The sequence below is a fragment of the Bombina bombina genome, chromosome 1 (genome assembly GCF_027579735.1).
Source record: "Bombina bombina isolate aBomBom1 chromosome 1, aBomBom1.pri, whole genome shotgun sequence".
NCBI lineage: Eukaryota > Metazoa > Chordata > Amphibia > Anura > Bombinatoridae > Bombina > Bombina bombina.
The window spans coordinates 1,143,526,587-1,143,544,046 of record NC_069499.1 but is presented as its reverse complement, the minus strand read 5'-3'; the positions used below and the strand labels follow the sequence as shown (position 1 = coordinate 1,143,544,046).

Here is a 17,460-nt window from a genome sequence, read left to right as displayed (position 1 = left end):
AAAGCCCACTCCCCTGGATGAAAACATAATTTATGTAAGAACTTACCTGATAAATTCATTTCTTTCATATTAACAAGAGTCCATGAGCTAGTGACGTATGGGATATACATTCCTACCAGGAGGGGCAAAGTTTCCCAAACCTTAAAATGCCTATAAATACACCCCTCACCACACCCACAAATCAGTTTAACGAATAGCCAAGAAGTGGGGTGACAAGAAAAAAAGTGCGAAGCATATAAAATAAGGAATTGGAATAATTGTGCTTTATACAAAAAAATCATAACCACCACAAAAAAGGGTGGGCCTCATGGACTCTTGTTAATATGAAAGAAATGAATTTATCAGGTAAGTTCTTACATAAATTATGTTTTCTTTCATGTAATTAACAAGAGTCCATGAGCTAGTGACGTATGGGATAATGACTACCCAAGATGTGGATCTTTCCACACAAGAGTCACTAGAGAGGGAGGGATAAAATAAAGACAGCCAATTCCTGCTGAAAATAATCCACACCCAAAATAAAGTTTAACAAAAAACATAAGCAGAAGATTCAAACTGAAACCGCTGCCTGAAGAACTTTTCTACCAAAAACTGCTTCAGAAGAAGAAAATACATCAAAATGGTAGAATTTAGTAAAAGTATGCAAAGAGGACCAAGTTGCTGCTTTGCAGATCTGGTCAACCGAAGCTTCATTCCTAAACGCCCAGGAAGTAGAAACTGACCTAGTAGAATGAGCTGTAATTCTTTGAGGCGGAATTTTACCCGACTCAACATAGGCAAGATGAATTAAAGATTTCAACCAAGATGCCAAAGAAATGGCAGAAGCTTTCTGGCCTTTCCTAGAACCGGAAAAGATAACAAATAGACTAGAAGTCTTACGGAAAGATTTCGTAGCTTCAACATAATATTTCAAAGCTCTAACAACATCCAAAGAATGCAATGATTTCTCCTTAGAATTCTTAGGATTAGGACATAATGAAGGAACCACAATTTCTCTACTAATGTTGTTGGAATTCACAACCTTAGGTAAAAATTCAAAAGAAGTTCGCAACACCGCCTTATCCTGATGAAAAATCAGAAAAGGAGACTCACACGAAAGAGCAGATAATTCAGAAACTCTTCTAGCAGAAGAGATGGCCAAAAGGAACAAAACTTTCCAAGAAAGTAATTTAATGTCCAATGAATGCATAGGTTCAAACGGAGGAGCTTGAAGAGCTCCCAGAGCCAAATTCAAACTCCATGGAGGAGAAATTGACTTAATGACAGGTTTTATACGAACCAAAGCTTGTACAAAACAATGAATATCAGGAAGAATAGCAATCTTTCTGTGAAAAAGAACAGAAAGAGTGGAGATTTGTCCTTTCAAAGAACTCGCGGACAAACCCTTATCTAAACCATCCTGAAGAAACTGTAAAATTCTCGGTATTCTAAAAGAATGCCAAGAAAAATGATGAGAAAGACACCAAGAAATATAAGTCTTCCAGACTCTATAATATATCTCTCGAGATACAGATTTACGAGCCTGTAACATAGTATTAATCACGGAGTCAGAGAGACCTCTATGACCAAGAATCAAGCGTTCAATCTCCATACCTTTAAATTTAAGGATTTCAGATCCGGATGGAAAAAAGGACCTTGTGACAGAAGGTCTGGTCTTAACGGAAGAGTCCATGGTTGGCAAGATGCCATCCGGACAAGATCCGCATACCAAAACCTGTGAGGCCATGCCGGAGCTATTAGCAGAACAAACGAGCATTCCCTCAGAATCTTGGAGATTACTCTTGGAAGAAGAACTAGAGGCGGAAAGATATAGGCAGGATGATACTTCCAAGGAAGTGATAATGCATCCACTGCCTCCGCCTGAGGATCCCGGGATCTGGACAGATACCTGGGAAGTTTCTTGTTTAGATGAGAGGCCATCAGATCTATCTCTGGGAGCCCCCACATTTGAACAATCTGAAGAAATACCTCTGGGTGAAGAGACCATTCGCCCGGATGCAACGTTTGGCGACTGAGATAATCCGCTTCCCAATTGTCTACACCTGGGATATGAACCGCAGAGATTAGACAGGAGCTGGATTCCGCCCAAACCAGAATTCGAGATACTTCTTTCATAGCCAGAGGACTGTGAGTCCCTCCTTGATGATTGATGTATGCCACAGTTGTGACATTGTCTGTCTGAAAACAAATGAACGATTCTCTCTTCAGAAGAGGCCAAAACTGAAGAGCTCTGAAAATTGCACGGAGTTCCAAGATATTGATCGGTAATCTCACCTCCTGAGATTCCCAAACTCCTTGTGCCGTCAGAGATCCCCACACAGCTCCCCAACCTGTGAGACTTGCATCTGTTGAAATTACAGTCCAGGTCGGAAGAACAAAAGAAGCCCCCTGAATTAAACGATGGTGATCTGTCCACCACGTTAGAGAGTGCCGAACAATCGGTTTTAAAGATATTAATTGATATATCTTCGTGTAATCCCTGCACCATTGGTTCAGCATACAGAGCTGAAGAGGTCGCATGTGAAAACGAGCAAAGGGGATCGCGTCCGATGCAGCAGTCATAAGACCTAGAATTTCCATGCATAAGGCTACCGAAGGGAATGATTGAGACTGAAGGTTTCGACAGGCTGTAATCAATTTTAGACGTCTCTTGTCTGTTAAAGACAAAGTCATGGACACTGAATCTATCTGGAAACCCAGAAAGGTTACCTTTGTTTGAGGAATCAAAGAACTTTTTGGTAAATTGATCCTCCAACCATGATCTTGAAGAAACAACACAAGTCGATTCGTATGAGACTCTGCTAAATGTAAAGACGGAGCAAGTACCAAGATATCGTCCAAATAAGGAAATACCACAATACCCTGTTCTCTGATTACAGACAGAAGGGCACCGAGAATCTTTGTGAAAATTCTTGGAGCTGTAGCAAGGCCAAACGGTAGAACCACAAATTGGTAATGCTTGTCTAGAAAAGAGAATCTCAGGAACTGATAATGATCTGGATGAATCGGAATATGCAGATATGCATCCTGTAAATCTATTGTGGACATATAATTCCCTTGCTGAACAAAAGGCAATATAGTCCTTACAGTTACCATCTTGAACGTTGGTATCCTTACATAACGATTCAATAATTTTAGATCCAGAACTGGTCTGAAGGAATTCTCCTTCTTTGGTACAATGAAGAGATTTGAATAAAACCCCATCCCCTGTTCCGGAACTGGAACTGGCATAATTACTCCAGCCAACTCTAGATCTGAAACACAATTCAGAAATGCTTGAGCTTTCACTGGATTTACTGGGACATGGGAAAGAAAAAATCTCTTTGCAGGAGGTCTCATCTTGAAACCAATTCTGTACCCTTCTGAAACAATGTTCTGAATCCAAAGATTGTGAACAGAATTGATCCAAATTTCTTTGAAAAAACGTAACCTGCCCCCTACCAGCTGAACTGGAATGAGGGCCGTACCTTCATGTGAACTTAGAAGCAGGCTTTGCCTTTCTAGCAGGCTTGGATTTATTCCAGACTGGAGATGGTTTCCAAACTGAAACTGCTCCTGAGGACGAAGGATCAGGCTTTTGTTCTTTGTTGAAACGAAAGGAACGAAAACGATTGTTAGCCCTGTTTTTACCTTTAGACTTTTTATCCTGTGGTAAAAAAGTTCCTTTCCCACCAGTAACAGTTGAAATAATAGAATCCAACTGAGAACCAAATAATTTGTTTCCCTGGAAAGAAATGGAAAGTAGAGTTGATTTAGAAGCCATATCAGCATTCCAAGTCTTAAGCCATAAAGCTCTTCTGGCTAAGATAGCCAGAGACATAAATCTAACATCAACTCTAATAATATCAAAAATGGCATCACAGATGAAATTATTAGCATGCTGGAGAAGAATAATAATATCATGAGAATCACGATTTGTTACTTGTTGCGCTAAAGTTTCCAACCAAAAAGTTGAAGCTGCGGCAACATCAGCCAATGATATAGCAGGTCTAAGAAGATTACCTGAACAAAGATAAGCTTTTCTTAGAAAAGATTCAATTTTTCTATCTAAAGGATCCTTAAACGAGGTACCATCTGACGTAGGAATGGTAGTACGTTTAGCAAGGGTAGAAATAGCCCCATCAACTTTAGGGATTTTGTCCCAAAATTCTAACCTGTCAGTCGGAACAGGATATAATTGCTTAAAACGTTTAGAAGGAGTAAATGAATTACCCAATTTATCCCATTCCTTAGCAATTACTGCAGAAATAGCATTAGGAACAGGAAAGACTTCTGGAATAACCGCAGGAGCTTTAAAAACCTTATCCAAACGTATAGAATTAGTATCAAGAGGACTAGAATCCTCTATTTCTAACGCAATTAGTACTTCTTTAAGTAAAGAGCGAATAAATTCCATCTTAAATAAATATGAAGATTTATCAGCATCAATCTCTGAGACAGAATCCTCTGAACCAGAAGAGTCCAAAGAATCAGAATGATGGTGTTCATTTAAAAATTCATCTGTAGAGAGAGAAGATTTAAAAGACTTTTTACGTTTACTAGAAGGAGAAATAACAGACAAAGCCTTCTTTATGGATTCAGAAACAAAATCTCTTATGTTATCAGGAACATTCTGCACCTTAGATGTTGAGGGAACTGCAACAGGCAATGGTACATCACTAAAGGAAATATTATCTGCTTTAACAAGTTTGTCATGACAATTATTACAAACAACAGCTGGAGGAATAGCTACCAAAAATTTACAGCAGATACACTTAGCTTTGGTAGATCCAGCAGGCAGAGGTTTTCCTGTAGTATCTTCTGGCTCAGATGCAACGTGAGACATCTTGCAATATGTAAGAGAAAAAACAACATATAAAGCAAAATAGATCAAATTCCTTATAAGACAGTTTCAGGAATGGGAAAAAAAATGCCAAACATCAAGCTTCTAGCAACCAGAAGCAAATGAAAATGAGACTGAAATAATGTGGAGACAAAAGCGACGCCCATATTTTTTGGCGCCAAATAAGACGCCCACATTATTTGGCGCCTAAATGCTTTTGGCGCCAAAAATGACGCCACATCCGGAACGCCGAAATTTTTGGCGCAAAATAACGTCAAAAATGACGCAACTTCCGGCGACACGTATGACGCCGGAAACGGAAAAGAATTTTTTGCGCCAAAAAAGTCCGCGCCAAGAATGACGCAATAAAATGAAGCATTTTCAGCCCCCGCGAGCCTAACAGCCCACAGAGAAAAAAGTCAAATTTTTGAGGTAAGAAAAAATATGATAATTTAAAGCATAATCCCAAATATGAAACTGACTGTCTGGAAATAAGGAAAGTTGAACATTCTGAGTCAAGGCAAATAAATGTTTGAATACATATATTTAGAACTTTATAAATAAAGTGCCCAACCATAGCTTAGAGTGTCACAGAAAATAAGACTTACTTACCCCAGGACACTCATCTACATGTTTGTAGAAAGCCAAACCAGTACTGAAACGAGAATCAGTAGAGGAAATGGTAAATATAAGAGTATATCGTCGATCTGAAAAGGGAGGTAAGAGATGAATCTCTACGACCGATAACAGAGAACCTTATGAAATAGACCCCGTAGAAGGAGATCACTGCATTCAATAGGCAATACTCTCCTCACATCCCTCTGACATTCACTGCACGCTGAGAGGAAAACCGGGCTCCAACTTGCTGCGGAGCGCATATCAACGTAGAATCTAGCACAAACTTACTTCACCACCTCCCTTGGAGGCAAAGTTTGTAAAACTGATTTGTGGGTGTGGTGAGGGGTGTATTTATAGGCATTTTAAGGTTTGGGAAACTTTGCCCCTCCTGGTAGGAATGTATATCCCATACGTCACTAGCTCATGGACTCTTGTTAATTACATGAAAGAAATGTCTGTCTGCTCAGAAAAAAATGTCCACTCCTAGAATTTGAATTGCAGATAGAAAACAATTGTGAACTTCCGCCCACTGAATAATCCGAGCCACCTCCCTCATGGCTAAGGAACTCTGAGTTCCTCCCTGGTGGTTGATGTAAGCCCCTGAGATGATACTGTAATCTGATAAATCAGGCTAAAGCCAACTGAGGCCACCTTATCAGAGAATTGTAAATAGCTCTCAACTCCAAGATGTTTATGGGGAGAGCAGACTCCTCTGGAGTCCATAATCCCTGCACCCTTAACAAGCCCCAGACTGCTCCCCAGCCTAGCATCCATGGTCACGGAAGCATGTGCCCTGAGACAGATGTTCCTGAGAAAACCACCATGGAAGATAGTCTCTCGTTGACACATCTAGCTCTATCCTCTGAGACAGACCTAAATGGTTTCCATTTCATTACTGATGGCTGAACAGTAGACTGAAGAGAGAGGCAAGCAGAGAGAATTTTGGATTTCCTGACCTCCTTCCTGAAAAATCTTCATAGATAGGGAATCTATTATAGTCCCTAAGAACACCACCCTTGTAGCTGGAACAAGGGAACTCTTTCCCAGATTCACTTTCCATCCGTGGGAACGTAGAAAAGACAACAAGATCTCTGTATGGGAGGTTGCTTATCCAAAATGTCATCTAAGTAAGGCGCCACTGCAATTCCAGAGATCTGATCACTGCCAAGAGAGCCCATAGAACCTTTGAAAAAATTCTGGGAGCTGTAGCAAGGCCAAACGGAAGAGGCACAAACTGAAAATGTTTGTCTAGAAAAGCGAATCTCAGAAATTTGTGATGATCCCTGTGAATAGGAACATGAAGATATGCATCCTTCAGGTCTATGGTCATCATGAACTGACCTCCTTGGACCAAAAGGAAGAATGGACCAAATGGTCTCCATTATGAAGAACTGCACCCTGAGAAACTTGTTGACACTAAAGGTTTAAAATGGGACAAAAAGTTCCCTCTTTCTTAGGAACCATGAACAGATTTGAATAGAATCTTTGACCCTGTTCCTTTACTGGAACTGGAACAATCACTCCCAGAGAAAAAAAGCTCTTTAACACAGTTCCAGAATGCCTCTCTTTTTACCTGATATGCAGACAACCTTGAGAAGTGAAACCTGCCCCTGGGAGGGAGAAAATTGAATTCTCTCTTGTAACCTTGAGAAACAACGCCCACAGCCCAAGGATCTGGGACATCTCGTAACCACTACTGACACCAAACTTCACCTCCTCAATTGACAGAGGCAAAGAGAATGAGTGGGGATTATGGGAAGGGGAGTGATATTTAACAGCTTTGTGTGGTGCTCTTTGCCGCCTACTGCTGGACAGGAGAGATATTCCCACTAGTAATTGATAACGTTGTGGACTCACCATATCATAGGAAAGAAATAACGTCAAAAGTTAGGATTCAAACCAATAACAGAGAAATGCAAAATAAAAAAGATAAAACTTATTTGTTGCCACCTTGCAGCATCTTGCACTTTATATAGAACACAAGAATGAATAAAATGTCTTACTTTAAAAACATTACTCTTTATAAGCATAAAGCATTCTGACTTTACAGACAAATTATTTTGACAATGTAAATATGGCTATAACAAGCAATTAAGGAATATGTGATCCTCCTTCAAAAGAGGGGCCTTTATTTTTCAAAACTGGACTAATTTCACCAATGTTAGGGCTTGTAAAGAATACCAATGGTAGTGACATGTTAATGGGGCCATATCCACACTACAAACAATTTGTACTACATTGGTAAGCAAAGTTTAATTATACATTTATTATCTTCTAATCTAATCTTCTAAAGTTTTCGGAATACTTCAGATGAAATGATTTTTTTCTGTATTTTTTTTCTTTTCATGTTACACAACTGTATGTGACAAGCTAAATCCCTAAGGTTTCAAATAATTATATCTTCATATGAGAACATTCTTCCTCATCTATCTCAAAAAGAAAGACAAAGTATGTGAGTTGTGCTTACCAGTGCAGACGGAGGGCATGAAGGAAAGCCGAGAGGCCCTCCATGATGAGCAAGATGGCCACTGTTAATGTAGAAAATGCAGCAAACACAAAGACCAAGAGAATCCCGCCTCCCAGACTCCTGACGTTCAAGCCGACATGCATCACCATTGTCCATAACACCTCAGAAAGTTCTACAAACCAAGCACAGCTTTTGTTAGACCACAAGATGTTTTGTTTTTCTTCTGAAACTATTTTTTTTTTTTTTTTCATGGAGGGATTTTTTGACAATATAGATGCACTTTACTCATAGAAAATATTCAGTGTACATTTAACTAACTCAGAATGATTTTTGTTATATAACTTATTGATGATTATATTTCAAATAAAGTATTTGTTTTTACCCCTAAAGCTTTTACCTCCCTGCAGTAATTACAGTAGTGTTTTACCTTCACTTACATCTCACAGCTATTAATGATTCAGTATTTTTTCTCAGGCAAGTGGAATAATGTCTTTCTCCATGAGTAGAGCTGAGGGAGATGTTCTTATCCGCAAGGGGAAATATACTTAGGCAAGTAGCTAATAAGAGTTCATTACATTCAAAGCAGTTGCAGAAACACCCTCGGGACGCGCTCTCCCACACGGGTAAATTAATGTCTCTTGTTGTCACTTGCATGAAAGATGCGTTTTCTGCTAGTTTAACTTAAAATGCAAACAGCTTTTTCTTTTTCACCTTTGTCATGCAAAAATAACCTCTTGTTGAAAAATAATACGCACATATCCTACACTAGTGGGAGCTAGCTGCTGATTGGTGCCTGCACACATTTGTCCCTTGTGATTGGCTAACTAGATGTGTTTAGCTAGCTGCCAGTAGTGCAATGCTGCTCCTTCAGCAAAGAATAACAAGATAAAGAAGCAAATTTAATAATAGACGTAAATTGAAAAGTTGTTTAACACGTTATGTTCTATCCAAATCATGAAAGAAAATGTTCCTCTCCCTTTAATTAATTTTCATTTCTTATACATAAAATACCTTTTTTTAATTTATGAATGGGTTTCAAGTTTGGATCTGAAATAAATTTATCTTGTATTTTTGGTACACAGGTAGTCACTTTTAATGCTGAAAATGTATGACCTATATGAAATATATTTATTCACTTTAGCATTGGGAAAGTTGTAATTCTACAGTTACACCAAACTGTGGAACCAGATGACAAAACTATATGTAAAAACAAAAAGAGAACATTTTTATCATGTTTAAAAAATGCTAAAAGCAAACAGAATCAGACTTTTTTATGCCACACTTGGGCGCAGCAAAATGATGCACATCCAATATAGCTGAAAACTGTTGTAGGACTGGACCAAAAAACCTCTCAAACAGCCTCTTTCCCTAATCAATGGTCTAGATTCAACTGCCTTTGCAGGTGTTAAAAAACAGAATTTATGCTTACCTGATAAATTACTTTCTCCAACGGTGTGTCCGGTCCACGGCGTCATCCTTACTTGTGGGACATTCTCCTCCCCAACAGGAAATGGCAAAGAGCCCAGCAAAGCTGGTCACATGATCCCTCCTAGGCTCCGCCTTCCCCAGTCATTCGACCGACGTAAAGGAGGAATATGCATAGGAGAAATCATATGATACCGTGGTGACTGTAGTTAGAGAAAATAATTCATCAGACCTGATTAAAAAACCAGGGCGGGCCGTGGACCGGACACACCGTTGGAGAAAGTAATTTATCAGGTAAGCATAAATTCTGTTTTCTCCAACATAGGTGTGTCCGGTCCACGGCGTCATCCTTACTTGTGGGAACCAATACCAAAGCTTTAGGACACGGATGATGGGAGGGAGCAAATCAGGTCACCTAGATGGAAGGCACCACGGTTTGCAAAACCTTTCTCCCAAAAATAGCCTCAGAAGAAGCAAAAGTATCAAATTTGTAAAATTTGGCAAAAGTGTGCAGTGAAGACCAAGTTGCTGCCTTACATATCTGCTCAACAGAAGCCTCGTTCTTGAAGGCCCATGTGGAAGCCACGGCCCTAGTGGAGTGAGCTGTGATTCTTTCAGAAGGCTGCCGTCCGGCAGTCTCATAAGCCAATCGGATGATGCTTTTAAGCCAAAAAGAGAGAGAGGTAGAAGTTGCTTTTTGACCTCTCCTTTTACCAGAATAAACAACAAACAAGGAAGAAGTTTGTCTGAAATCCTTTGTAGCCTCTAAATAGAATTTTAGAGCACGAACTACATCCAAATTGTGTAACAAACGTTCCTTCTTTGAAACTGGATTCGGACACAAAGAAGGCACGACTATCTCCTGGTTAATATTTTTGTTAGAAACAACTTTCGGAAGAAAACCAGGTTTAGTACGCAAAACCACCTTATCTGCATGGAACACCAGATAAGGAGGAGAACACTGCAGAGCAGATAACTCTGAAACTCTTCTAGCAGAAGAAATTGCAACCAAAAACAAAACTTTCCAAGATAATAACTTGATATCAACGGAATGTAGGGGTTCAAACGGAACCCCCTGAAGAACTGAAAGAACTAAATTGAGACTCCAAGGAGGAGTCAAAGGTTTGTAAACAGGCTTGATTCTAACCAGAGCCTGAACAAAAGCTTGAACATCTGGCACAGCCGCCAGCTTTTTGTGAAGTAAAACAGATAAAGCAGAAATCTGTCCCTTCAAAGAACTTGCAGATAATCCTTTCTCCAAACCTTCTTGAAGAAAGGATAGAATCTTAGGAATTTTTACCTTGTTCCATGGGAATCCTTTAGATTCACACCAACAGATATATTTTTTCCATATTTTATGGTAGATTTTTCTAGTTACAGGCTTTCTAGCCTGAACAAGAGTATCAATGACAGAATCTGAGAACCCTCGCTTTGATAAAATCAAGCGTTCAATCTCCAAGCAGTCAGTTGGAGTGAGGCCAGATGCGGATGTTCGAACGGACCTTGAACAAGAAGGTCCTGTCTCAAAGGTAGCTTCCATGGTGGAGCCGATGACATATTCACCAGATCTGCATACCAAGTCCTGCGAGGCCACGCAGGAGCTATCAAGATCACCGATACCCTCTCCTGTTTGATTCTGGCTACCAGCCTGGGAATGAGAGGAAACGGTGGGAACACATAAGCTAGGTTGAAGGTCCAAGGTGCTACTAGTGCATCCACTAGAGTCGCCTTGGGATCCCTGGATCTGGACCCGTAGCAAGGAACCTTGAAGTTCTGACGAGACGCCATCAGATCCATGTCTGGAATGCCCCACAATTGAATTATTTGGGCAAAGATTTCCAGATGGAGTTCCCACTCCCCCGGATGAAATGACTGACGACTCAGAAAATCCGCTTCCCAATTTTCCACTCCTGGGATGTGGATTGCAGACAAGTGGCAGGAGTGAGTCTCCGCCCATTTAATTATTTTGGTCACTTCTTCCATCGCCAGGGAACTCCTTGTTCCCCCCTGATGGTTGATATACGCAACAGTCGTCATGTTGTCTGATTGAAACCTTATGAATTTGGCCTTTGCTAGCTGAGGCCAAGCCTTGAGAGCATTGAATATCGCTCTCAGTTCCAGAATATTTATCGGGAGAAGAGATTCTTCCCGAGACCAAAGACCCTGAGCTTTCAGGGGTTCCCAGACCGCGCCCCAGCCCACCAGACTGGCGTCGGTCGTGACAACGACCCACTCTGGTCTGCGGAAGCTCATCCCTTGTGACAGGTTGTCCAGGGTCAGCCACCAACGGAGTGAATCTCTGGTCCTCTGATCTACTTGTATCGTCGGAGACAAGTCTGTATAATCCCCATTCCACTGACTGAGCATGCACAGTTGTAATGGTCTTAGATGAATTCGCGCAAAAGGAACTATGTCCATTGCCGCGACCATCAAACCTATTACTTCCATGCACTGCGCTATGGAAGGAAGAAGAACAGAATGAAGTACTTGACAAGAGCTTAGAAGTTTTGATTTTCTGGCCTCTGTCAGAAAAATCCTCATTTCTAAGGAGTCTATTATTGTTCCCAAGAAAGGAACTCTTGTTGACGGGGAGAGAGAACTTTTTTCTACGTTCACTTTCCACCCGTGAGATCTGAGAAAGGCCAGGACAATGTCCGTATGAGCCTTTGCTTGTGGCAGAGACGACGCTTGAATCAGTATGTCGTCCAAGTAAGGTACTACTGCAATGCCCCTTGGTCTTAGCACCGCTAGAAGGGACCCTAGTACCTTTGTGAAAATTCTTGGAGCAGTGGCTAATCCGAATGGAAGTGCCACAAACTGGTAATGCTTGTCCAGAAAGGCGAACCTTAGGAACCGATGATGTTCCTTGTGGATAGGAATATGTAGATACGCATCCTTTAAATCCACCGTGGTCATGAATTGACCTTCCTGGATGGTAGGAAGAATTGTCCGAATGGTTTCCATTTTGAACGATGGAACCTTGAGAAATTTGTTTAGGATCTTGAGATCTAAGATTGGTCTGAATGTTCCCTCTTTTTTGGGAACTATGAACAGATTGGAGTAAAATCCCATCCCTTGTTCTCCTTAATGGAACAGGATGAATCACTCCCATTTTTAACAGGTCTTCTACACAATGTAAGAATGCCTGTCTTTTTATGTGGTCTGAAGACAATTGAGACCTGTGGAACCTTCCCCTTGGGGGTAGCTCCTTGAATTCCAGAAGATAACCTTGGGAGACTATTTCTAGCGCCCAAGGATCCAGAACATCTCTTGCCCAAGCCTGAGCGAAGAGAGAAAGTCTGCCCCCCACCAGATCAGGTCCCGGATCGGGGGCCAACATCTCATGCTGTCTTGGTAGCAGTGGCAGGTTTCTTGGCCTGCTTACCTTTGTTCCAGCCTTGCATTGGCCTCCAGGCTGGCTTGGTTTGAGAAGTATTACCCTCTTGCTTAGAGGGTGTAGAACTTGAGGCTGGTCCGTTTCTGCGAAAGGGACGAAAATTTGGTTTATTTTTAGCCTTAAAAGACCTATCCTGAGGAAGGGCGTGGCCCTTACCCCCAGTGATATCTGAAATAATCTCTTTCAAGTCAGGGCCAAACAGCGTTTTCCCCTTGAAAGGTATGTTAAGCAATTTGTTCTTGGAGGACGCATCCGCTGACCAAGACTTTAGCCAAAGCGATCTGCGCGCCACAATAGCAAACCCTGAATTTTTCGCCGCTAATCTAGCTAATTGCAAAGTGGCGTCTAAAGTAAAAGAGTTAGCCAATTTAAGAGCGTGAACTCTGTCCATAATCTCCTCATAAGAAGAATCTTTATCGAGCGACTTTTCTAGTTCATCGAACCAGAAACACGCTGCTGTAGTGACAGGAACAATGCATGAAACTGGTTGTAGAAGGTAACCTTGCTGAACAAACATCTTTTTAAGCAAACCCTCTAATTTTTTATCCATAGGATCTTTGAAAGCACAACTATCTTCTATAGGGATAGTAGTGCGTTTGTTTAGAGTAGAAACCGCCCCCTCGACCTTGGGGACTGTCTGCCATAAGTCCTTTCTGGGGTCGACCATAGGAAACAATTTCTTAAATATAGGGGGAGGGACAAAAGGTATGCCGGGCCTTTCCCATTCTTTGTTTACAATGTCCGCCACCCGCTTGGGTATAGGAAAAGCTTCGGGGGCCCCGGGACCTCTAGGAACTTGTCCATCTTACATAATTTCTCTGGAATGACCAAATTGTCACAATCATCCAGAGTAGACAACACCTCCTTAAGCAGAGCGCGGAGATGTTCCAATTTAAATTTGAATGTAATCACATCAGGTTCAGCTTGTTGAGAAATTTTCCCTGAATCTGAAATTTCTCCCTCAGACAAAACCTCCCTGGCCCCCTCAGACTGGTGTAGGGGCATGTCAGAACCATTATCATCAGCGACCTCATGCTCTTCAGTATTTTCTAAAACAGAGCAGTCGCGCTTTCGCTGATAAGTGGGCATTTTGGCTAAAATGTTTTTGATAGAATTATCCATTACAGCCGTTAATTGTTGCATAGTAAGGAGTATTGGCGCACTAGATGTACTAGGGGCCTCCTGTGTGGGCAAGACTGGCGTAGACGAAGGAGGGGATGATGCAGTACCATGCTTACTCCCCTCACTTGAGGAATCATCTTGGGCATCATTTTCTCTAAATTGTTTGTCACATACATCACATCTATTTAAATGAGAAGGAACCTTGGCTTCCTCACATACAGAACATAGTCTATCTGATAGTTCAGACATGTTAAACAGGCATAAACTTGATAACAAAGTACAAAAAACGTTTTAAAATAAAACCGTTACTGTCACTTTAAATTTTAAACTGAACACACTTTATTACTGAATATGTGAAAAAGTATGAAGGAATTGTTCAAAATTCACCAAAATTTCACCACAGTGTCTTAAAGCCTTAAAAGTATTGCACACCAAATTTGAAAGCTTTAACTCTTAAAATAACGGAACCGGAGCCGTTTTTATATTTAACCCCTATACAGTCCCTGGTATCTGCTTTGCTGAGACCCAACCAAGCCCAGAGGGGAATACGATACCAAATGACGCCTTCAGTAAGCTTTTTCTATGTATCTGAGCTCCTCACACATGCATCTGCATGCCTTGCTTCCCAAAAACAACTGCGCATTAGTGGCGCGAAAATGAGGCTCTGCCTATGATTAGAGAAGGCCCCCAGTGAAAAAGGTGTCCAATACAGTGCCTGCCGTTTCTTTAACATAATTCCCAAGAATAAAATAACTCCTCAAAGCTATAAACTATTAAAAATGCTTATAAATCAATCGTTTTAGCCCAGAAAAATGTCTACCAGTCTTTAAAGCCCTTGTGAAGCCCTTTATTCTTATTTAATAAAAATGGCTTACCGGATCCCATAGGGAAAATGACAGCTTCCAGCATTACCAAGTCTTGTTAGAAATGTGTCATACCTCAAGCAGCAAAAGTCTGCTCACTGTTTCCCCCAACTGAAGTTAATTCCTCTCAACAGTCCTGTGTGGAAACAGCCATCGATTTTAGTAACGGTTGCTAAAATCATTTTCCTCTTACAAACAGAAATCTTCATCTCTTTTCTGTTTCAGAGTAAATAGTACATACCAGCACTATTTTAAAATAACAAACTCTTGATTGAAGAATAAAAACTACATTTAAACACCAAAAAACTCTGAGCCATCTCCGTGGAGATGTTGCCTGTGCAACGGCAAAGAGAATGACTGGGGAAGGCGGAGCCTAGGAGGGATCATGTGACCAGCTTTGCTGGGCTCTTTGCCATTTCCTGTTGGGGAGGAGAATGTCCCACAAGTAAGGATGACGCCGTGGACCGGACACACCTATGTTGGAGAAACATAGATTTGCAGGGTAGTTATAAATTTACATGCTCTACCGAATTAGAGCATGTCATTTATTCACTATAACGGCCCTTTAAGCACATTGCAATACATGTTCCCCAGACTGAGGTGCTAAAGCATCTCAAACCTCTGTTTCAAGGCACATCAATTCAAGACAAAATATTAAGATAGGTCAGTATTCTTAGAAAACAAAATGAAATACAATTGCTTAAAATTATTTTAATTGGTTATTTTTTTAACTCACGTGCATGTGCCAGACTCAATGCCCACAGTCGGAGATAGGAAGCAGTGTTCGAGACGCAGCCCAAACAGTATTCAATGGTGTGAATGGATTGGTTAACCACAGCGTCTCCAAAGTTAAACTGCAGGAGAAGCAGAGAGGGTGAGGAATAGGTTACACAGTGCTCTCATCAGCATGGTCTGGAAGGGATGGAAGCCATGATGATGTCCCAAAGATGGTAGGAGCGCATTTCTCGCCAGAACATAATGCGTTAGGAACCAAGCTTATATGTAGCTTATCCTCAGATCTGCCAAATTTAGTAACAACCCCTGCTAGGTTTGGTAATCTTAACTCCTCAGTGACCAGAGCACTTTTGCATTTGTTGACCATTTGGGACCAGGGATATTTTTACATTTCTGCAGTCTTTGTGTTTAGCTCTAATTTTCCTCTTACTCATTTACTTTACCCACATATATTATATACCGTTTTTCTTGCCATTAAGCTGACTTTCTAAAGATACCATTATTTTATTTACTATAAAACAAATATACAATATTATGAAAAAATGGAAAAACACACACTTTTTCAAACTCTGACCCCCTAAATCTGTTACAAATCTACAACCACCAAAAAACACCCATGCTAAATAGTTTCTAAATTTTGTCCTGAGTTTAGAAATACCCAATGTTTATATGTTCTTTGCTTTTTAATTTGCAAGTTATAGGGCAATAAGTACAAGTAGCACTTTGCTATTTCCAAAATCTTTTTATCAAAATTAGCGCTAGTTACTTTGGGACACTGATATCTGTCAGGAATCCCTGAATAATCCTTCACATGTATATATATATTTTTTATTGATCTATGCCCATTTTGGTATATTTAATGCCACCATTTCACTGCCAAATGCCATCAAATAAAAAAAAATGTTGATTTTTTTCACAAACTTTAGGTTTCTCACTTGTATTATGCCCAGCAGTGAAGGAGTTAATTAGGTAGCTTGTAGGGTTAATTTTAGCTTTAGTGTAGAGATCAGCCTCCCACCTGACACATCCCACCTCTGATCCCTCCCAAACAGCTCTCTTCCCTCCCCCACCCCACAATTGTCCCCGCCATGTTAAGTACTCGCAGAAAGTCTGCCAGTACTAAAATAAAAGGCTTTCTTTCTTTTTTTATATATATATTTAGCGGTGATGGATCCCCCCTTAGCCCCCAACCTCCCTGATCCCCCCCAAACAGCTCTCTAACCCTCCACCCGCTACCTATTTGCACCCATCTTGGGTACTGGCAGCTGTCTGCCAGTACCCAGTTTGCCATATAGATAGTTTTTTTTTTTTTAAATCTAATTTTTTCTGTAGTGCAGCTGCCCCCCCTCCATAACCTACCCCCACCCCCTTTCAAGATCCCTTGGATAATATTTACCCCCCCCCCCATCAATTACACTTTTTTATACTTTTCCATAGTGTAGCATTCCTACCCGCACCCGGCGCCCCTGTGCACGATCCCGCCCCTCTCTGATGCATTTCCCCCAGCGATGGGTAGCCCACCCGACTCCCTGCAATGGCTCCCACCCAGCAACGATTGGCACCATCGCTGGCCGATGCAGAGAGGGCCAAAGAGTGGCCCCCTCTGCATCGGTGGGTAAAAAAGGTATTGCAGTGATGCCTCAATATCGAGGCATCACTGCAATACCTTAAAAGCAGCTGGAAGTGATCACGACCGCTTCTGTGTAAGCACAAAAATGTTTCTACTGGCAGATAGCTGCTAGTACCCAAGATGGCGGCAAATAGGTAGAGGGGGCAGGGTTAGAGAGCTGTTTGGGAGGTTGAGGGCTAAGGGGGATCCAACACTGCAGAATATATATTTTAATATATTATAAAAAAAAAAAAAAAAAGCTTTTCATTTTAGTACTGGCAGACTTTCTGCCAGTACTTAAGATGGTGGTGACAATTGAGAGGTGGGGGAGGGAAGAGAGCTGTTTGAGGGGGGTCAGGGAGGGTGTCAGGCTGATCTCTAAACTAAAGCTAAAATTAACCC

The 17,460-nt window shown here is 41.1% G+C and overlaps 1 protein-coding gene across 4 annotated transcripts in view; it reads right to left on the bottom strand.

Moving 5' to 3' along the window:
• Positions 1-17,460, bottom strand: part of ATP6V0A1 (ATPase H+ transporting V0 subunit a1) — a 234,076-nt gene that overhangs the window by 38,071 nt on the left and 178,545 nt on the right. For all 4 annotated transcript variants that reach the window (XM_053699158.1, XM_053699150.1, XM_053699174.1 and 1 more), the window contains 2 exons: positions 15,451-15,568; positions 7,908-8,079 (listed from right to left, as the gene is read on the bottom strand). In XM_053699158.1, coding sequence (XP_053555133.1) covers positions 7,908-8,079; positions 15,451-15,568 — 290 coding nt within the window. The remainder of the gene's footprint in view (positions 1-7,907; positions 8,080-15,450; positions 15,569-17,460) is intronic.